Source organism: Thalassophryne amazonica, chromosome 16 (assembly GCF_902500255.1).
Source record: "Thalassophryne amazonica chromosome 16, fThaAma1.1, whole genome shotgun sequence".
Lineage (NCBI taxonomy): Eukaryota > Metazoa > Chordata > Actinopteri > Batrachoidiformes > Batrachoididae > Thalassophryne > Thalassophryne amazonica.
Genome location: NC_047118.1, coordinates 53,551,867 through 53,574,208, shown reverse-complemented (window position 1 = coordinate 53,574,208; position 22,342 = coordinate 53,551,867). Strand labels below are relative to the sequence as shown.

Sequence of the window (22,342 nt, the reverse complement as noted above, 5' to 3'; positions counted from 1 at the left end):
GAGATGGACAGCCTCGCATGACAATCTCACGTGCTCAAACAAAGAGTGTGCAACTATCAGGATTGCTCCACTAGTTTGCATTTGAATGTTACTGGATTTCTCTGTGGCTCTCTCCCTCTGGCGTAAGGCACTGTTTACCATATCAATGAGGTGAGGGAGGGGCCGCTCCTCAGACTGGAGCATAAACGCATAGACCATTTTGTATATATTGTTCACAATGTGCATTTGTGTTTATTGTTTGAACTTTTTGTTGTACAGTCTTTCACACAAGACCTCAAATTACCTTTATAAAGTGTCAAAACAATTGTTTATTATAGTTTGCTGTGTCTTTTGAATAAATGTGTGTGGAAAATTATTTTCTGCTTTACTTTTTTGTTATTTGTGATCGTAAACCTTTATTACACTTATAAAACACAACAAAAGCATATACATATTATGAAAGAACAGGTTGTCCTGAAAAAAGAGACATAAAACTTGATTGTGGGATGCAGGGAGAGCTGTTAACAGCAATAATAAAACATTTATGCCAGGCGACTGAACTGTCCAAAAAATGCCCTCGGACCCCAGAGGGTTAAAACGTCAAGGTCGCCATTTGTTTCTTTTGTTAGTTTTGATTTTGTTTTGTTCCTTTCTGCACTTTTGATTTGCAGGCTTTTCAGTGATGGGAAAGGTACAGGATCGTTCGTCCACCTTCTCTCTACGATTTGTGACTTTCTGACTTTTTATCCTTCATTCAGCTGTCGCCGTGTGACCGGACCCTCAAGCACTCCGTTTAACCACTAGACCATTACCTCCCTGGATGGTAGCCATCAACAACCTGTCCTAATTTATGCTGGATATTGGACCAGTCTTCTTGGCAGAATTGGTAGAGTTCCTTTTAATTGGTTGGTTTCCCTGCTTTTAAGCGTAGTCCACAAATATTCAACAGGGTTGAATTTGGGTATTTGGGAACGCCATTCCAGACGTTTGTCAGCCTGCTTTGTCCAACGCACAGCCGTTTTGATGTGTGTTTGGGATCATAATTGCACTGTTGGAACAGCCAATTGTGGCCAAGTTTCAACTGTCTAGCTGTTAATTTGAGGTAATGTTGAAGAATTTTGAGGTAGTCCTCCTCCTTCATTATTCCATCCACTTTGTGCAATGTAACAGTACTACTGGCAGTAATACAGCCCCAGAGCATAATGCTGCCATCACTATGCTTGACAGTGGGTAGTGTTCTTACGTTTGAAAACCTCACCTTTACTCCTCCAAACATGCCTCTTGTCATTGTGGCTAAAAAGGTCAGTCTTCGTGTCATCTGACCATAAAATATTTCTCCAGAAGGCATTTGGCTTGTCCATGTGGGCAGCTGCTAATTTCAGTCTAGCTTGAAGGTGTTTGTTTTGGAGCAGGGGCTTCTTTTTTGGTCGGCGTCTTCTCAGTCCGTTCCTGAACATTCTAACGAATTTCCATTCTTCTGAGGGTGGCAGTTTGAGTCTTCTTCCAGACCTTGGCAAAGTGGTGACACATCGTATTTACGTACAAATGTTTGAACTGAAATCTGCAGTTGTTTATAAATGGCTCAAAGAGACCTTCCCAACTTGTGCAAATCTACCATTCTTAAATCTTCACCGAGTTCCTTGGACTTTCCCATTATTCTGAATATTGGTCAGTCCAATGAGTACTGTGAAACACCCTTTTTATGCTGACAAAGAGAAACTTCCAGTTGTTGCCTTCAGCACCACTTGTTTAAAATATTTCAGTGAATGTATGTATATATTTCAGCCTGTATGTATGAGTTTTACCCTGTGTGGATTAGAAAAGATCCAAAATAAATTCAAACTTGTGCACCCAATTCTTCTTCTTCTTTTTTTTAAGTTATTAATGTTGTATACTGTACAGTCATTACACTATGGCAAAAGAGCAGTTCAATTGAACATCATTAAGAGCCCAAAATCACATGACAATCATGCCCATGATGAGTGTATGTAAACTTCTGACCACACTGTACATGTACAAGTATTCTGTCAGCTCTTAATATATTTATTATTGTTTTCCCAGCCAATCGGCAAATCCTGACAAAGGTGCTCTCTCCGTTTGATGACTCTGTGGATAAAAACCCAGTGGTTCGGTCAGTTGTGCTCAAACTCCTGCTGAAATACAGGTGAGGTGCTAAGTTAGAACTTATGTATGCATCCGAATATTATAGAGGTATGATTGTTGTATAAACTTTGTTGCGTCTGAAGCTTTGATCAAGTTAAAAGGTACCTGCAGCAGCATCTGACGGCAGTTGAGCAGAACAACATCTTGGAGGAGGCTGACAAAACCGAATTGTACTGCATGTACATCAACTGCTTGGAGGTACATGGAAATTCTTACATTTTTTATTTTTAACATGTTCCATACCCTTCACTAAAATTAATTTTAAATCCAACTGGTGGTAATCACTTGAGGATATCACTCACTTTTATAGTACATATTAGCCATTTCATTATTAATGTTGTTGTTATTTAGGATTCCATGTTTGAGAGGTTACAGTTCAGATCTGCAGCAGACCAGCAGCTGTGCCTGAAGGATGAAGGTGCTTTCCTGAATGACTACTTATCAGATAGTCATTCCCCAATAACAGCCACCATAGACTACTTGCAGCAGGTGGCCAGGGTGCGAATGGACCTGGATCTGGCTGCTCATCTCCTTGTGGAAAAACTCACAGCTACAGGTGTGTAATTTCCTTTAAAATCTAGCATCTGCTAACATACAAGTACTAGTAATTGCAAATTGCCACGCACAGTCATTTAGTGATTGGCTTATGGTTCTCAACATGTTGAGAATGTGTAATTGTTGGGAGATGTTTAACGTGTTCCTGAGAATATATGTTAATCTCTTTGCAGGACCTCGTGAGGGTGGTCACAATGGAACCACTGCATTCCTGAATGGTGTGATGAATCTGTGTCGGTGCAGTGGCAATGACTGGTACCGTGTCTACATAATTCGGAAGATCTGCAGTCAGCAGGGAGTGGAGTTTGTTCAGAAGCTTCTCACAGTGAATGAACTGCAATGGCTCTTCCCTGAAAAACTTCTGAATAAGGTACTGTCATGCAAATTAGGTTTTTTTTTTCTTTTTCTTAAAGTAGATATAAATATAGTTTAATTTTAATACTTTTAACACTTAGAAGGACGAAACCAGCCCCATAGACCAGTTTCTTGTCTGTGGAGAAGATTATAGGGAGATCAGAAATGCTGTGGCAAAGGTACTCCTAGAAGGCAAAAAGGATGGACTTGACGAGACCTGTGAGGTAATGTTTCAGAGTCCCCCACCTTTTTTAAAACTGGCACCAGGTTTAGGGTCTTTTTTGTGTGTCCCAGAAATGTTATTTTTCACTGTTTTGCTTTTTTCTCGCAGGGATGCAAATGCTTACCTAAAAAGACAACAGCTTATCTTCTCTTGGCGCTCTACAGAGAAGTCACCCTGCTCTATAAAGAAGCCAATACAAGCTTCCATCCCAAGCCTGAGGTAGAATTTTATGTTTGAGTATTTACTTCTTTTACACATGTATATCTGAAAATATTGAGGCTACCTTGTGCATAGGAGTGGGAGCTGATAATATTTTTTTTTTTTTGTATTGATTCTGCCTGTTGGTCAGATTTTTCATTTATTTTTTATATTCTCTTAATTAATTACTGGTACGGATTACTTTTCTGTGTGGAAGATTTAAGAACTACTAGGGTTTTCAGCATCAGTGCAGCAGTTTTCATGATTTAGGGCTCCTTCACACGTAACACGACGTTGGGCGAAACACGCAGAAACTGGAAGAAAATCCGCGAAGCATTCCACCTGCTGTTGAGAGGAACACACGGTCGGACAGGCCTGCACGATACCGCGGCGACTGTTTCATGCACGTCGTGTCCGCGCACACGAACACGGTGCATGCACGTGGGAAGTCACGCACACAGCAGCGGGGGAAAAAAAAAAGGCACAATTTATAATACTTAATTCCTGTTATAAAGAGTGGACTTGGCCCCGGCCTAGGTGTACACCAGGAAGTAATGAAATGGTGTGGATTACTGTTCTTCCTTTTATGTTTTACATGAATTACCTGATGCGCTCCTCTTATGAAGAGCTGGCTCCTGTGTCATGAACTCATCATCCAGCAGGGCGTGTCCAGCGTGCAGTGTTCCGCTGGTGACCACATTGCAAATATGATCTGTGTTTTAATTATTACATTGTGGGGAAATCCCGCAGTGACATGCGCCTTGCTGTGATTTTCAGCATGGCACGATATTCACCAGCATTGCGGTGTGCTGACGCGGCGGTCAGCTGAAGCAATATGTTTTAATTTATTCCCACATGAGGACAGCACGCTGACAGCCACGCTTCACTGTGAAGTTGGGCAATGTCATATTCTACCAGCCACTTGCGAGCACAGATATCTGAACAGCTGCCAGTCACCGGGACACGCCCACCTTTGTCTGTGGATGTCGTCAGCTCACAGAAAAAAAGCTCACTCTCTGTTCCGCTATTCTGAGATTTTTATTTTATGTACAGAGGTCCCTCGTTTATCGCGAGAGTTGCGTTCTAAAAATAACCCGCGATAAGTGAAATCCGCGAAGTAGTCAGCGCTATTTTTTGCAATTATTATAGCTGTTTTAAGGCTGTAAAACCCCTCACTACACACTTTATACACTTTTCTCAAACAGGCATTAACATTTTCTCACTTCTCTCTCCTGTGTAAACACTCTCTTTTTTCTTCTGGGTGAGAAGATTATAAACAGACACACGCAGAACTCTCCCTTCACACACTGCCTCCGGAGGTAAGGATGCGGGACCCGCAAAGAATCCAAGTCCTCTCTTGGTGGCCACGGAGCTCTGCGGCTGCGGTCAACATCCGCATCAAAACAGTGAGCGTAGTCTCTGGAACTGTTGCCAGATTTGGCGCAGAACCGCGTTATAGCGAGGGACCACTGTATTATTATTTTTTTGTCCTGCATCTGTCTGATGTCTGTGTTTTTAATCTAACACCTTGTGTGAACGGTCAGGTCCAGTGGTCAGTCAGTTGGCAGTCAGCTGACAGGCGCCGTATGTCCACAGCAAAGTGGTCACACATGAATGCGTTCACGCCTTTACCCTTATTTGTTTTATTTGATCTCCACTCTTTGTCTGTCTTGTAAACTACAATTTACGAGTTGGAAGGGACATCAGCCTGCTGTGCCGGCTTCACACCGTGCCACGCGCTCAGACGCTGGCCGGATCCTCATGAGGGCACAAGCGCCTGCCCACACATGCATTGTGTGTTCACCAGCTGAGTTGCAGTCCACAGCGGTCAGATGTCCCAGCAGCACACTGTGCTGGACAGTGACTGGACTCCAGGACCCTAACCCTAACACACCTGCAACTGAATTCTACCTCAGTACTTTCCTGCACATATGCCTGCACTTTATATCGAGACAACAGCATGTTAACCCACATTTTGACCGGAACAGATAACGCCTCCTTTATATGGCTCTGGGTTACATTAAAATATGATACTGTATTATATTGTAAATTATCAATGCGTTTTTATCCTTGTTAAATGCTGTTTTTAATTTTATGTCTGGGGGCTACGGATGGAAACTAGAATTGTGCTAAATCTGGCATATTTACATTAAATTGTGTGCCCTATATACAGTGTGTGTGTGTACATATATATATATATATATATATATATATATATATATATATATATATATATATATATATATACTGCAAATAAGTATTTGAACACCTACCAACCAGCAAGAATTCTGGCTCTGACAGACCTGTTAATTTTTCTTTAAGAAGCCCTCTTATTCTGCACTCTTTACCTGTATTAATTGCACCTGTTTGAACTTGTTACCTGTATAAAAGACACCTGTTCACACACTCAATCAATCACACTCAAACCTGTCCACCATAACCAAGACCAAAGAGCTGTCAAAGGACACCAGGGACAAAACTGTAGACCTGCACAAGGCTGGGATGGACTACAGGACAACAGGCAAGCAGCTTGGTAGAAGACAACAACTGTTATGATTATTTATTAGAAAGTGGAAGAAACACAAGATGACTGTCAATCTCCCTCGGTCTCGGATTCCATGCAAGATCTCACTTTGTGGGGTAAAGATAATTCTGAGAAAGCTCAGAACTACACAGGAGGACCTGGTCAGTGACCTGAAGAGAGCTGGGACCACAGTCACAAAGATTACATTAGTAACACATGATGCTGTCATGGTTTAAAATCCTGCAGGGCAGCAAGGTCCCCCTGCTCAAGCCAGCACATGTCCAGGCCCGTTTGAAGTTCACCAGTTACCATCTGGATGATCCAGAGGAGACATGGGAGAAGGTCATGTGGTCAGATGAGACCAGAATAGAGCTTTTTGGAATCAACTCCACTTACCATGTTTAGAGGATGAGAACAACCCCAAGAAAACCATCCCAACTGTGAAGCATGGGGGTGGAAACATCAAAACCAGGGGGTGCTCTTCTGCAAAGGGGACAGGATGACTGCACCGTATTGAAGGGAGGATGGATGGGGTCATGTATTGCGAGATTTTGGCAAACAACCTCCTTCCCTCAGTAAGAGCATTGAAGATGGGTCATGGCTGGGTCTTCCAGCATGACAATGACCCCAAACACACAGCCAGGGAAACTAAGGAGGGGCTCCATAAGAAGCATTTCAAGGTCCTGGAGTGGCCTGGCCAGTCTCCAGACCTGAAATCAATAGAAAATCTTTGGAGGGAGCTGAAACTCAAAACCTGAAAGATTTGGAGAAGATCTGTATGGAGGAGTGGACCAAAATCCCTGCTACAGTGAGTGAAAACCTGGTGAAAAACTACTGGAAACGTTTGACCTCTGTAATTGCAAACAAAGGCTACTGTACCAAATATTAACATTGATTTTCACAGGTGTTCAAATACTTATTTGCAGCAGTAACATACAAATAAATTATTAAAAAAATCATACATTGTGATTTCCAGATTTTTTTTTTTTTTTTTTTGATTATGTCTCTCACAGTGGACATGCACCTAAGATGAAAATTTCGGACCCCTCCATGATTTCTAAGTGGGAGGACTTGCAAAATCGCAGGGTGTTAAAATACTTATTTTCCTCACTGTATATTTGTGTAATATATATACATATATATATATATATACACTATCTATAAACAATTGTACGTTCATTAATATGCACTGTCCCTGTCAAATAAACCAATAATGAATGAATGAATGAAGGAAGCTGAGCCTGGCCTGAGGGACCTTCCACAGGTCATGCCATGTCAGTTGCTTCTCATTTACTCCTTATCACTTGTTTCAACTTCCCTGCTCGTCTTGAGACATTGCCTTAGCCCTGCAACATTCCTGTTCATCCCCCGTCACCTCTGCCAAAAGTTAGACCAGGTCAAACATTTTAATCATTCTGCAAATTATTTCTGTCTATTGTAGTATTAGTAACACTGTTGCCTCACAGCAAGAAGGTCATAGGATTGATTCCCACCTGTGGCCTTTCTGAGTGGAGTTTGCATGTTGTCCTCGTGTTTGCGTGGGTTCCCTCTGGGTGCTCCGACTTCCTCCCACATCCAAAGACATGCGGGTTAGATGAATTGGAATCTTTAAATTGTACGCAGGTGTGCATGCGGGTGTGAATGTGTTTGTCTGTCTCTGTGTGGCCCTGTGACAGACTGGCGTCCTATCCAGCCTCACGCCCTATGACTGCTGCGATAGGCTCCAGTCCCCCATGACCCTTAATTGGAGTAAGTGGATGGATGGAGTGATAGTTTTCAAGTCACAGTGGTGTTATTTTCATTCATTTCATTTATTACACTCAGCACGTGCAATAAAACATTTTAAAGCGATTTTTCTCTCTCTCTCTCTCGCGCTCTCTCTCTCTCTCTCTCTCTCTCTCTCTCTCTCCTCCTCTCTCTCTCTCTCTCTCAATGGGCCTTTGCATCTGCAGCAGTTGCAAGCCTTGTTGACCTTCAGCCAGGCTTCCAGAGTTCTTCACACTCCAGAGATGAAGGTCTTTGCTCGGGCCCTTGTGACCAACCAGCTCGGGCCACTGACAGTGCGTCCTGGGATCTCTGGCACACTGTGTGCGATTATGGAGCTAACTATTCACCTGGCTGCTGTTTTGCTCTGTGGAACCTGCAGCATCTTGAATCCACTACAGCAACTGGCAATGGCTCCTGCCAACATGCAGGTATGTATACAGTCTGCTGCTTTCAGCAGAGTTGGAAACACTTTACCTTCATCAAAGTGAATTGAATGTTTTCATTTGTTGTCTCAGGCCTCCTTTTTGCCCACCATGCCAGAAGATATGCTCGCAGTGGCTCACCAAGCTATGGGACCCATTCAGTGGTACTGTAAGTATCAAACAAAGTAATGTATACAGGCAGATCTGAAGTGTTCTTTTTTCTTCTTCTTCTTTCTTTCCATCAAAACAATCCAAAAACTGTATTTTTATTTTTTAAATATATATCTGTCCATAGATTGTCCAAATGGACACCCCTGCACCATTGGTGAGGTACGTCATGTTCATTCTGATTTACAGTGCAAAATTCTGTCATTAATGTCTTTATGGATTAGGGGGTTGGTGTTGCACTGGGTGAGAAGCTACTTAAGTAACAGAAAAGAGTTTGTGAAGTTGGGGGAATATACATCATCATGCTTGGACAATGCTTGTGGCGTCCCACAGGGGTCAGTATTGGGTCCAAAACTGTTTCTAATTTATATAAATGATATTGTCAATGTTTCCAAAATATTAAAATTAGTATTATTTGCAGATGACACAAGCATTTTTTGTTCAGGGGGGGATTTGCAGGAGTTACTGAGGAGGATCAGTATAGAAATGGGAAAATTGAAAATATGGTTTGACAGAAACAAATTATCATTAAACTTAAGTAAAACAAAATACATGTTATTTGGCTATTGTAATACAGACATACAGGTTCAGTTACAAGTCGAGGGGGTAGATATTGAAAGGGTACATGAAAATAAGTTTCTGGGGGTGATAATAGATGATAAGATAAACTGGAAGACTCATATAAAACATATACAAGTAAACTGTCAAGAAGCATTTCAGTTCTAAACAAAGCGAAACATATTCTGGACCACAACTCACTCCGCATTCTTTACTGCTCACTGGTTTTACCATATTTACAGTACTGTGCAGAGGTATGGGGTAATACTTATAAAGGTACAACACAATCACTATCAGTAATGCAGAAAAGAGCTATAAGAATTATTCATAATACTGGCTATAGAGATCATACAAATCCACTATTTTTACAATCCAACTTCTTAAAATTCACAGACTTGGTTCATTTTCAAACAGTACAAATCGTGTATAAAGCAATAAACAATTTACTTCCAGCAAATATTAAAAATATGTTTTTTAACAGATCAGGGGATTGCAGTCTGAGGGGGAAATTTAATTTAAAGCATCAGTGGGCACGAACAACATTAAAAGGTTTCTGTATTTCTGTCTGTGGGGTGAGGATGTGGAACAGATTGGGAGTGGGGCTCAAGCAATGTCCAAGCATGAACCAGTTCAAACAGCGGTACAAAAATATGTTTTTTCTAGGTATAGGGAGGAGGAAGGGTAATGAGGGTTAGGGTGTTTTTGTTTTTTGCTTCGGCTTGTAAATATATAGTATTTTGTATGTAAGTAGGTATGTGTAGGTGTATATTTATGTTTGTGTATATATGTGTGTATATGTTTGTGTGTGTGTGTGTATGTATATGTATATGTGTGTATGTATATATGTATATGTGTGTATGTATATATGTATATGTATATGTGTATATGTATATGTGTATATGTATATGTATATGTGTATATGTATATGTATATATGTATATGTGTATATGTATATATGTATATGTATATATGTATATGTATATGTATATATATGTATATGTATGTATATATGTATATGTATGTATATATGTATATGTATGTATATATATCGGTTTAGGTGTGTAGGAATCTATGTGTATATGTGGCAAAGGGTATTACTGGTTGTGGGGAAGAAGGGGTAGGGATGCTGCTTCACCCTACCCCTTTTCGGACATGTTGGGTACACAGTAGGAACTTTTTTGTTGTTGTCTTTACTGATCTATCTTGTAATTGTTGTTGTATCAAATGTTCGAAATAAACAGTTTTCATTCATTCATTCATTCATGGTGTTATTACCCATAACTGGCCATGCTGATCTCAACTCTACTTTTTCTCCAGTGTGGCCAACCCATGGAAACCAGTCGATGTTTGGACTGTGGTGTTGTAATTGGAGGTGCCAACCACCGGCCTGTCCTTGGGTTTCAACGTGTTCAGTTTCAGTAAGTTCAAAATTTATGACTGCATTTTCTGGAGTATGTCATGTTTTTTTTTTTTTTTTTTTTTTTTTTTGGAGGCCCTGCGACTTGTGCTCTGGTATCACTTATATACTGAAAAATCACAAGTTTGTTAATAATAATATATTATTATTATTATTATTATTATTAGGACTTTCCCAAGAGTGAGATCACTAAACAAAATGAAGTCCATGAATAATAGAATAAAAGCCAATAATGAAAAGTACTTTGCAACAACGGACAAAAGGTATTTATTGACAAGTGCATCTTATTTACTCTGGTGTGACTTACATGCCGGAAAATACGTTAGATTTTAGGGTTACTGTCTCGAACTGTACTGTGTTGTTTATGAGGGCCACAAAACATTTGAAATATTATAAAGCTTAAAGGCTTTCTGCAAATGAGGAAGCAATAGTTTAGCTCAGAGAATGTCTTGTGATTTTGTTGGCTTTTTATTCAGGATTGCTGTCATAAATTGTAGTGTTTGAACTCAGTTTGTTCTGGTGAAAGTAAGCTTTCTGTGTATATATTCACATCTTGTCATTTTGATCAGATACAGTCATTGGAAAATACCACAAAAGCAATTTACAGGGCTCTGGGCTTGTCTGCGAGCTGCTCCAGTATTAAGGGGTTTAAAAATATGTACAGTAAAACTCACCTAAACAGTCATCATATAAACCAGATATTTGCACTCACTGGACAAAAGCAAGAGTCCCAATGCTTTTGTATAGTTTTCCATGTAATAAACACAGTATATAATGTATTTTGTGTAACAGATTTTTGCCCTCATCGGACAAAACGTCCCATCAGATTGCAATGCATTTTCATTAAAAATCACTCTCGTATACCAGGCAGAGCAATCTGGATGTGCCCATTAACAAAGATACAAAATGAAGCACTGAGACTCGCAGATTATAGGAAAGTGGGTACCATATTTCCTGGATTAAAAGCCCGGCCATTTTTTTTTTTTTTAAACACTGCTCAGACACAGGACCTAAACGAGGCAGGGCATAATTCAAGGCCGGCGATTATTAACAAAGATTACATTAGATTAGATTTGATGGAACTTTATTGATCCCTTGGGATGACTTCCTCTGGGAAATTAAGGTTCCAGCAGCATTGTATAGCAGCACACGGAGTATCAGAAGTGGGTGGTGGCTGAAGCCTATTCCAGCAGTCACAGGGCGTGAGGCAGAGTACATCCTGGACAGGACACCAGTCTGTCGCAGTTTTTAATTTTGTGCAGGTTATTTTTTTTTATACCTTTATGAAAAAAATAATGTACTGTGGTTTGAACCAAACCTTGAACAAGGTATATCATTATCCTATACATCTTTTCATGTTGGAAAATGCCCACAATTTCGAACACCAGTGCCACTGTAGTATAACCAATTCATCTGGAAACCTGAAATATGTGTATTAATATTGCATAACTGCTGCTGTTTTTGTTGTTGTTGTTCATGCACCCAAACCAGGCAGATTGTTACCTTTTTCTTTGTAATCATGTTGCATATATTGTAAAGTACATTTTTCATGTATTTGAGTGAGCTGAAACCTAAAAAGATTATTACAAAGTGAATAAACAAAGATTTAAAAAGTTCCCCTTTTTTTTTGCCTAAAATTTGTATTAAAAAAATTCTTTCAATAGGGGTGATCGCACACAGAATGGTCACATCCTTGGTGACCCCAGTCGTCGGGACAGTCCTGACATGCTGGACACAAAGAGCCTTTCACCTGTTTCCTTCAACATTGCCCGTATGCTCACTCACATGGCCATGCTGCTCGGTATCAGCAGTCACACACAGGTAGGTTTTCGGATCTCAACAGAGGTGATTTCCTTCTAGAATATATGTTTTTTTTGTGTGTGTATGAAGTAAAATATGGCTCTTTAGGGGCATCTAGTGGCAGTTGTTTGCATCCCATCATTTCCAAGATATAATCCCATTAATGTCCCGGTTTCTGTATTTGTTTATGTTTCTAGTCGATCTCAAACATCATCAAGCCTCAAGTTCCTGACACAGGAACGTTTCTGGTTGCTCATCTGCTAAAAGACATGGAACATCTCATCAGGTCACTGGGCAAAGGGACCGATGACACAGTCAATACACTTCACCTGGTGATCAGGAGCCTCCTGGAACCCAAGCAGCCCCAAACATGTAACGCGTGACATTTTTGCACATGTGTGGCTTTAAGGAGGAAAGAAAAAAGTTGTATATATTTTTCTGTTCTTGCTGAACCCTGAAAGACAACAGATAAGGAAAATAAGGAAGCGCTGCTCTCTAGTGGTTAAACATTATTATTGCAGTAGCATGTCTGAAAGTAAAAGAGCTGTTACAGAGCTTAAAGTATGTATGTACAGTAGTGTTCAGAATAATAGTAGTGCTATGTGACTAAAAAGATTAATCCAGGTTTTGAGTATATTTCTTATTGTTACATGGGAAACAAGGTACCAGTAGATTCAATAGATATCACAGATCCAACAAGACCAAGCATTCATGATATCCACACTCTTAAGGCTATGAAATTGGGCTATTAGTAAAAAAAAAAAAAAGTAGAAAAGGGGGTGTTCACAATAATAGTAGCATCTGCTGTTGACGTTACAAACTCAAAACTATTATGTACAAACTGCTTTTTTAGCAATCCTGTGAATCACTAAACTAGTATTTAGTTGTATAACCACAGTTTTTCATGATTTCTTCACATCTGCGAGGCATTAATTTTGTTGGTTTGGAACCAAGATTTTGCTCATTTACTAGTGTGCTTGGGGTCATTGTCTTGTTGAAACACCCATTTCAAGGGCATGTCCTCTTCAGCATAAGGCAACATGACCTCTTCAAGTATTTTGACATATCCAAACTGATCCATGATACCTGGTATGCGATATATAGGCCCAACACCATAGTAGGAGAAACATGCCCATATCATGATGCTTGCACCACCATGCTTCACTGTCTTCACTGTGAACTGTGGCTTGAATTCAGAGTTTGGGGGTCGTCTCACAAACTGTCTGCAGCCCTTGGACCCAAAAAGAACAATTTTACTCTCATCAGTCCACAAAATATTCCTCCATTTCTCTTTAGGCCAGTTTATGTGTTCTTTGGCAAATTGTAACCTCTTCTGCACGTCTTTTATTTAACAGAGGGACTTTGCGGGGGATTCTTGCAAATAAATTAGCTTCACACAGGCGTCTTCTAACTGTCACAGCACTTACAGGTAACTCCAGACTGTCTTTGATCATCCTGGAGCTGATCAATGGGTGAGCCTTTGCCATTCTGGTTATTCTTCTATCCATTTTGATGGTTGCTTTCTGTTTTCTTACACACGTCTTTTTTTTTTTTTTTTTTTTTTCCATTTTAAAGCATTGGAGATCATTGTAGATGAACAGCCTATAATTTTCTGCGCCTGCGTATAGGTTTTCTCCTCTCCAATCAACTTTTTAATCAAACTACGCTGTTCTGAACAGTGTCTTGAACGTCCCATTTTCCTCAGACTTTCAAAGAGAAAAGCATGTTCAACAGGTGCTGGCTTCATCCTTAAATAGGGGACACCTGATTCACACCTGTTTGTTCCACAAAATTGATGAACTCACTGACTGAATGCCACACTATGAGTACTAACGTACTATTATTGTGAACACCCCCTTTTCTACTTTTTTTTACTAATAGCCCAATTTCATAGCCTTAAGAGTGTGCATATCATGAATGCTTGGTCTTGTTGGATTTGTGAGAATCTACTGGTACCTTGTTTCCCATGTAACAGTAAGAAGTATACTCAAAACCTGGATTAATCTTTTAGTCACATAGCACTACTATTATTCTGAACACTACTTATTGTAAAGTCAGAACTCAGTATAGTCAGAACTTGCAGAACTTGTCAAATCTGCATTTTTTTTTTTTTTTTTTTTAAACGTTCAGCTCTTCAGGCACTCAATTAAGGTATGATTTGTCTTTCCAGAAATGTTTGGAGTCACCATGTTTTTTCTTTTCAGGGCCTGTTCCATATGACGGTCTGCTCACTACCAAAGAAGCTAGAAATGGATGGGAGGTCGAACTGAGCCAGTCCATCACTCCTCAGCTGAAGGCAGGGCTGGTTTTGATTATTTGTTCCAGTATAGAACAAAGATAGTGCAGTTTTAAATGTATGTCTTCTTGGAGATTTGTGTAACTATACATCCTTTTCTGCACAGCATTTGGACAGACAGTTAAAGGAAGTGAACGCATTCATCCGGGCTGACTCCCGCATCTCTACCAATCCTGTCATGATGGTTATTTTCGGTGATCCCCAACTCTTCCTGGGCACACTTCCCTCTAATTCACTGATCCACAGCAATGCAGTGTGGACCTGCAGGGAGAAAATGTCTCTGTTGAGCCTGACCCACGTCGTAGAGCAGAATGATGGCAAAGACACCCTGCCTGTACTCTGGAGGTTTTTGCACAAGGTAAGAAATATGCACAATGGCCTATTTTTATTACCCGTGTCTACTGCAAGTTTTTTTTTTTTGTACACTCTTGTCAGTTAACAGTTTATGCAAACTGTCTCTGAATCTGTCTCAGGAAAGAGAACTCCGGCTGGTGAAGTACCTTCCTGATATCCTCACTCTCCAGAGAGATTTGGTTAAGAAGTTTCAAAACATCACCGAGCTGACTTGTAACACCATGGCTGAATTCCTCCAAAGTCAGGAAGCAGGTAATGAAATCGTCCGTCTCCACCAGCGCATTTTTCACCTGCTAATTGATGTTGGGGACAGTCATGATAAAATAGTTGGTAATGTACAGTGCAAAGATGTTTTCCAAGGAATGAATCCTTCCAACGTGGAAGGAGACATTGAGAGTTTTTAACAGTACAGTAGCAAAATCTGTGCAAGTCCTGTTTTTACTGTTTTACTTCTACTTTGCTGCTGGAGTTTTACACTCTGAGTGAAATGTTTGATTCATTGTTCTGTGTGTAGTTTCACTGAGATCCTGGTATGAGAAAAACATCCAAATCTTCCTCACATCTTGGAATCAGCTCAGGGTGTCTTTGGCAACCAATGGTAAGCACACACACACACACACACACACTGAAGCCGCTTTCCTACTCCCACCGAATTCCACAAATCAGCTGACAGTTTTTCATTCTGGCACCTTTGCTCCTTTTTTTCTACTCGTTTCCAACATAATATTTTGTATGTGGGCATGCCCTGTCATGTCATTGAATATGTAGAATTGTGTTGCATTATAACGTCAAAACCAACAAACCAAGAAAATAACTATAACCTGTTATGGCAATATAGCACTAAAACCTTTAGACTTGGTATAATTTTGCTGAGAACGTTTGGATGAAACAACAAGCCTACAACAAAGACGGGGAAAAAAAAACCTTATTAGACCGTTGATTATGATAACTTCACCGATCAGCTGGTTGAAGTACCGCATTGCCAACCAGACGGTCCCCCGCCTTGATTTAAAAAAAATCCCCTAAAAATCGGTCCTGAGCAATTCAGGATCATCATCTCATCTCTGCTTAAAACTGCACTCCAGTCATCTATCTCAGCGACATAATTTCCACATAAATTCAGCATTATTTCATAATAAAAGATGGGGGAGCGATCAGAGCACCACAGCAGCACGCCTGAGTCTGACTCTCTACACCCAAAAGCGATCAAAGGGAATAATGTGATTATTAACCATCAGATGACAAAATAAAACCTCTTAAATGATTCTAAAGTCAGTTTTAAGTAGAAACAAGGGTGTTTTAAGAGTGGGAACTATTAGATTATTGCAAATAAACCACTCAATTAACACGGTGTTGTTCAGGTGATTTACACTGACAGTTTTGTGCTTTGGATCAAAGAGATCAACAGACAGTTTGACTATTGCTCAGTCAGCAGAGCAGGATGTCCAACAACCAAATTGTGTGTGGGTCAATCTGCTATTGTCGCTGAAATTGAAAGTGCTTTTGAGTAAGTAGATCAAAACAATAAGAGCAGGGAACTCGATGGGATAAAGAGTTGGCCTCCCAACATGGAGACCTGGGTTTGATTGATTTGGTTTCACACCTTGGACATGACATTTCATCTGCATTGTCCCAGTCTACTCAGGGAGAGTCATAGATACTTGCCTGCTTCACGCTGCAGAAACAAGAGTTAAGCACCAACACCAGTGGGCCTCAGGGCCTGTATCTCACTCTTTCTTTCATAAAATGCAAGTTAAAAATGTAACTGTTGAAATATGCGGCATGCTGTTGTTTGGTGCCAAGGTCTAGAGTTGTGCTTCTGTTACTGTTGACTATAGTAAAATACGTGTCGGAGGTCTCATGTTAGTAATACTTGCCACAGAATTTCACAATCTAACATAGAAATCCTCTGTGAACAAAACTTGGGAACTGTACATTGTGAACTAAGTGAATCCAAACATTACTGTTCAGGTGAGATCAAGATCCCGGCTGAGTTCTGCAAGAAAGACCTGGATCTCAACAGTGATTTTAAGGTGCTGTTACCACGGAGACAAGGCCCAGGCCTGTGCTCGACAGCCCTGGTCAGCTACCTCATCGCCCTGCACAATGATCTGGTTTACTGTGTGGATAAACACACTGGAGAGGAGACCAGGTGGGGGCGCTAGCGTCACGTTTTTTACTTGTATGGTTGGCTGTGAGCAGACGGAGCTTTTATAAAATATAAAAAGTTAGTGTGAAAACGTTAATTCAAACAGGTATGTGTTGATGTAACTCAGGCGCTGTCCTGTGCCTGTTTTTCTCTGCCACAGTTATAAAGTGAGCCCTGCAGATCTGACCGAACTGCACGTGATCCGATACGAGCTGGAAAAGGACCTGATGCCCGTCATTCTGTCCAACACCCAGTACACCATTGAGAGAGGCCAGGAGACCATTCAGGAGTACAACTTGGCCAAAATCCAGAGACAGATCCTCTCCCACTTCCTGCTGGGAAAACCTCTCATCACGCTCAATGTGAGCCCTGAAAAGCAAAAACAATTCATAACTTTGTGGCATTTTCATGAATGTTTCTCATGCCAGTGTCCACTCACCACAGGGCATTCCAACACTCGTGAACAGACACGACCGCGACTACGAGATTATCTTCAAGGATATAAAGGCAAAAGTGGCGCAAGTAAGTTATGATTTGGTTTAATTTTCAGCTAACTGGCTGCATTAAATTATCACATATGTGAAACTAGCGCAGTCCCCATGGATGAATCCATTCTAATCCAGCCAAAATTCCCCCCTCCCTGCCCCCCCAAAATTTAAATCTTTAGTATATTTATTAAATTAATGAAGTGTAGCAAACCTCCCAAATATCAATAGCTGACTGTATTTTAAGAGGGTTTTTTTGTCATAGTATTTATGAAATATGAGTTGATAACTAAATTTAGTCACAGCGAATAAATTTGGCTATAATCTATTAAATCATTAGCCTTTCCTGAGAGCAATTATTGGGGAGAAGACTGAGCAACATGTTCCAAGGTCCTTCTTGATTATATATAAATTGATCCAGCTACAGTTCATAATTGGTAAATGCTGTCATTTTGTTGTAGCGCTGTTTCCTTATTTGAGAAAAGTTACATTCTTTATATAATACAGTGTGTAATCAGCTTGGTGCTAGCTTGGCGTGAGGTGCGGTGTCAAGGGGCTGAAATCATGCTTGATATTAGCATGAGCGGAGTGCCTCCATTGTGAGCAACACTATTTCTAATGTGCTTAAAAAATTCATACTTGTGGCGATGGGAGCGCCTTAAAGCACAATTGATTTTAATCATTCATGTCTTCAAAACTGGCTAGTGTCACCTAATGTGATGCCAGTGGGTTATTGTTAGCACAGAAAGACTCTGGCGTCACATAGTGTGATGCTAACAGGAAAACATTAGCATGAAAACTCACTTTGTCATCACATGATGCTAACGGCCTAATGTTAGCATGCCTTTAGTGCCTCCTTTGTGAGCAACAGGATTGATCATGTTCTTTAGAAAAGCATGCTTAGTTACAATTTTGCTCAGAAAAGTTTTGCTGCACACCTTCAGGTAATTTTACATGTTGCCTGAAAAATGATACTTGATGTTTTTTTGCTGGACAGGTTAACAAACCTGGGCCTCAGAGAATTGTAGCAGGTCTCTGGTTTGTCTTAATGACTCTGTTTGATTTGCAACAGGAGCCTCTTCAGACACTCGCCCTCTTTGCCCTGGCTGGTGAACTTCACTCCTACAGCGATGTATGTGAGGCCTTGTCCACGCTTGAAGTGGCCCTGGGCTTCCTGGCGATGACTGGTGGGGAGCCTGAGATGCAGCTGGCCGGTTACCTGGAGGAGGTGCTGCAAATGGGAAGCCAGATGCCTCCCCACATCCTCAAGGTCAACTTATCTGGGTTATTGTATTTGGAGCCACGCTACAGAACTGATAATGTGGACAGTTTATGTTACTCTGTAGACGACCACTTTGCCAAATGTCCTTCTTGTGCACGTGTGCAAACACAAGACCAGTATTTTTCTTGCTGATTATGATAAGCTCGTTCACTTGCAGAGTGTTGGATTCAAATAAGGCCTGGCCGTTTGTCTGCTTCACGAGGTAAATGTTTATCTGCTTCACCCACAGACGCTGAGCACGTGTTGTCTGAAGCACTGTGTGGCCCTGTGGCAGCTTCTGGCATCACTGAAATCGGAAAATATGCTGCGGCTCAAGAGGGTGAGACATTGTTGCTGTCTCAATACAGAGAATTATCACTAATCATACAAGTAATAATAATGCCAGATAATTTGTCCAGGATCCATTTGTGGGAATCTGTGAGTCGTATAAGGATACCCTGGGTGAGGATGAGCGCAGGCTGCTGACTGCTTTCTTTTCTAAGAGCAGCGCTGACAGGTTCCTGCTGGAGATGCATGAGTTCCTTGTGCTGGTCCTCAAAAAACCCAAAGCACCAGATAACTACAACCCTGATTGGAGGTAAAACAAAAGCCTTTTGTATTCTTTCCAAACTGTTACTATATTGTCTTGAGTATATGTCACAGATTTTTTACTAGTTTTGGAGGTCCTGCAACTTATACACCCGTCTGACTGGGGAAAGAAAATCATGTGTTCATTCTTCTTCTTCTTCTTCTTCTTATTATTATTATTAATAGTAGTACTTACATATATGAAGTTTGATTCCCAAGAATCAATCAAACTTCAAACAAAAGAAACTCCAATAATAAAAACAAACAGTACAAGTTAGTGACATTGATGCACAAAAATCCCCAATTAAAGAGCTGATATAAAAAATAATAATAATCAAATTTGACTCATGTTTTCACGGTTTCAATGTTGATGTGGGCTGCCCTGTGTCTATCACAATTTTTGTTCAAACTAAGTCAAATATGCAATATGTTGCCCAACATAATGTTTATTTGTCCATGTTGCTTATTTTTTGGGAATTTAAGAGTCTTTATGTTATATGGCACAGGCTGTTCACTGGACTTGTCACAACTCCACTATTTACTTCTCTGTGTTGCTGTGCACAAGCAGTCCGTGTCTATCTGATGATTTATTCTGTCCAAACCACATCAAATAACATCGAGTATGTTGCCCAGTACACACTTATTTTTAGAAATTAAAAATCCTTATATTAAGTAACAGACAAGGCTGTTGTGTGCACGTGCTACACTGAGTTCCTGTCCATTGTTAAACTCCCTTCAAGGAAATGCTGTGTTATAAAGTGAATTCCACCTACAGAAAACAGGTGTGACTTCCATACGTTGTTTTGTCTTCGCAATGCATTTTTTTTCCACAGATGCAACATGTTCTCCAGAAAATACAGAACTCAGAACAAGTGACGAAAGTCAGATTCTGGACTTAAAAAAAAAAGTAATAATAATAATTCTCTGATGTAGGGAATATTTTTGAATAGATTCCGTTCTTTATTTCACCCATTCTTTCATTTGTTTGTCCAAACATTCTACATCAAACTACTGTACATGTATACGTGAAATTTGCTCCATTTCAAAATTGTGTGCTTGTCTCTAATGCAGCCAGCAAGATGAGCTGTCGTACCGTAAATGCGTCGCAGTTACGTTTTTCGAGCCAGTAGGTCCTTTAAAGGAAATGATCAAAAGGTTACTGTTAAATATCTACTATTTTGAACGTTGTTTTTTAGATGTTCTGTTGTAAAAATTTCACCTCCATCATGAAAATCTAGACACAGCCCTTCTGTTTTCCACTCCAATATGATGCAACAGACATGGATGTCTTGGGAGCTTCCCTCACTGGTCTCCCCCTCCTGTGGTCAGTTTTTGAGAACTGCCTCCTTCGGGCAGAGGCAAAATTACAGAAATGATCACTGTTCACTTGTGCATTTAACTATATGGACACACTGTTTTGTTACTTAAGTACTATGTACTTGTTCAATTTACCTCTAGTCCTCAGCTTTAATATTGTGCTGCTATTTCCTTAGATAAACTAAGAAAGAATGAAAATAAGTATATTGAGCTTTTCTTTTTGGTAAGGAAGAACAGCTCAGATTTTGACTTCTGTGATTTGTCTTGAAAGCTTGAAAGAAACACTGGTGGGTTACATGCAGTACAAAGACCTGGACGTTCCCATTGACGTGGAGGAGCTCTTCCCAGAGAAGATCCTGCTCTCCCAATATGTGGAAGCTTGGAAGTTCAGCGTAGCTTTCAAGCAGGAGCGCAGTCAGAGATGATGAGGGCACGACACTGAGCGTCATCACGTCTACCTTCCCTGTTTTTCCTTTATTAAATTCCTCAAAAAAATGTTTACAATCATAACAAAATTACTTTGTGATATTTTATACCTACTGATGCGTGAGACGTTTTGAACTTTGTTGTGCCTCAACCCCAGGGTGCAGCTCACTCCAGATGTGAGCTACGATTCCTCTTAAAAACAAAAACATTTTTTTGAAGTTGGTTTAATTCTGTGTTCTTGTGTTGCATTGCTATTTTTTTTGTAGTCATATGTGAAAGTTTTTTTTTCTCACACTTTATTTCTAATGTGAAATTGTTTGGACCAAAGAGATGTGAACATAAAAATTTTCTTCCATGTTAACTCAGGTGTTGAACTTGACCATCATAAATTTTAGAAACGTAAGTGTAAATGAAGCAAATCATTTAATAAAGAATAATTCAGGTCTCAGAAGATGCTTCTGACACAATCGAGTCATTCACTTTTTTTGTTTTTGTTTTTTCTCTCCGAGTTCAGTTGTGTCATATTGATTTGCCACGTTGCCTTTCAGAGACACTGAACTACATTTCCACAGAGAAAACTATTATATTGACAAGTTTACTGTAATATTTTTGCTTGATAATGTGTATTTGCAGAACAAAAATAGAATTGTTGTACCACTTATCTGAGTTTTGTTATTATTTGGACTATCCTTTAAAACCTTACCAAGCGGTAAGGTTCGATGAAGTCGAAGTTGTTTTGCAAACAACCAGAATAATGTGGCTTGTGTGTTGAAACGTCTGATTGGATCATCTGAGCTGTCCCTGCTGCAATATTCACGCTGAGTGAAATGTATGCTTACAGCACTTTCAGACATAACGTTACCCTGATCCGTTAGGTCTGTTCAATGCATAATTGCTGAGAAAATAAGTGGCTTATAATTTTTAATGTCCACACCAAAGCAAAGTGTTAGGAGCATCGCTGCACAGTACCCAGAAATATGATTTGCTAAACACCCGAACTGAGGTTAGGTTGTTCGCTGGTTCAGACTTGAAGATGAGGCATGTTCCACCTTTTTATGTGTTCTGTTCCTTGTGAATCAGCGCTGCAGCTGCTGTCACGATCACAACGCCCAGATATGGGCTTCTTGTTGGTTGTTCTGGGTCTCTACAAAAACCTGTGGGTGATGTCACGCAGGTTTGTCCAGAATATGAACAGTTTATGGTCGTCACCAATCTTGCTCCTGGAGATCATCTGTCATGCTGCTGCATCCACAGCTTTTTAGTCAGGCTGAGAGTTTCCTTGCTCTTGATTAGCTGAGCATGCCTGAGTTAGTTAATTAGCAGTGAGTTGGACTCCCT

At 40.2% G+C, this 22,342-nt stretch overlaps 1 protein-coding gene across 1 annotated transcript in view; it reads left to right on the top strand.

Moving 5' to 3' along the window:
* The window catches only part of rnf213a (ring finger protein 213a), a 124,838-nt gene extending 103,383 nt beyond the window's left edge, over positions 1-21,455 (top strand). The window contains exons 46-68 of the mRNA XM_034190836.1: positions 2,041-2,143; positions 2,226-2,340; positions 2,494-2,698; positions 2,871-3,067; positions 3,153-3,275; positions 3,383-3,493; positions 7,949-8,191; positions 8,279-8,354; positions 8,481-8,515; positions 10,229-10,329; positions 11,993-12,149; positions 12,326-12,500; positions 14,333-14,424; positions 14,531-14,782; positions 14,898-15,030; positions 15,293-15,376; positions 16,750-16,930; positions 17,088-17,289; positions 17,372-17,449; positions 18,485-18,682; positions 18,924-19,013; positions 19,093-19,271; positions 20,850-21,455. Of these exons, the coding sequence (XP_034046727.1) occupies positions 2,041-2,143; positions 2,226-2,340; positions 2,494-2,698; positions 2,871-3,067; positions 3,153-3,275; positions 3,383-3,493; positions 7,949-8,191; positions 8,279-8,354; positions 8,481-8,515; positions 10,229-10,329; positions 11,993-12,149; positions 12,326-12,500; positions 14,333-14,424; positions 14,531-14,782; positions 14,898-15,030; positions 15,293-15,376; positions 16,750-16,930; positions 17,088-17,289; positions 17,372-17,449; positions 18,485-18,682; positions 18,924-19,013; positions 19,093-19,271; positions 20,850-21,003 (3,284 nt within the window). The 3' untranslated portion in view covers positions 21,004-21,455. The remainder of the gene's footprint in view (positions 1-2,040; positions 2,144-2,225; positions 2,341-2,493; positions 2,699-2,870; positions 3,068-3,152; positions 3,276-3,382; positions 3,494-7,948; positions 8,192-8,278; positions 8,355-8,480; positions 8,516-10,228; positions 10,330-11,992; positions 12,150-12,325; positions 12,501-14,332; positions 14,425-14,530; positions 14,783-14,897; positions 15,031-15,292; positions 15,377-16,749; positions 16,931-17,087; positions 17,290-17,371; positions 17,450-18,484; positions 18,683-18,923; positions 19,014-19,092; positions 19,272-20,849) is intronic.
* Positions 21,456-22,342: the final 887 nt, after the last annotated feature.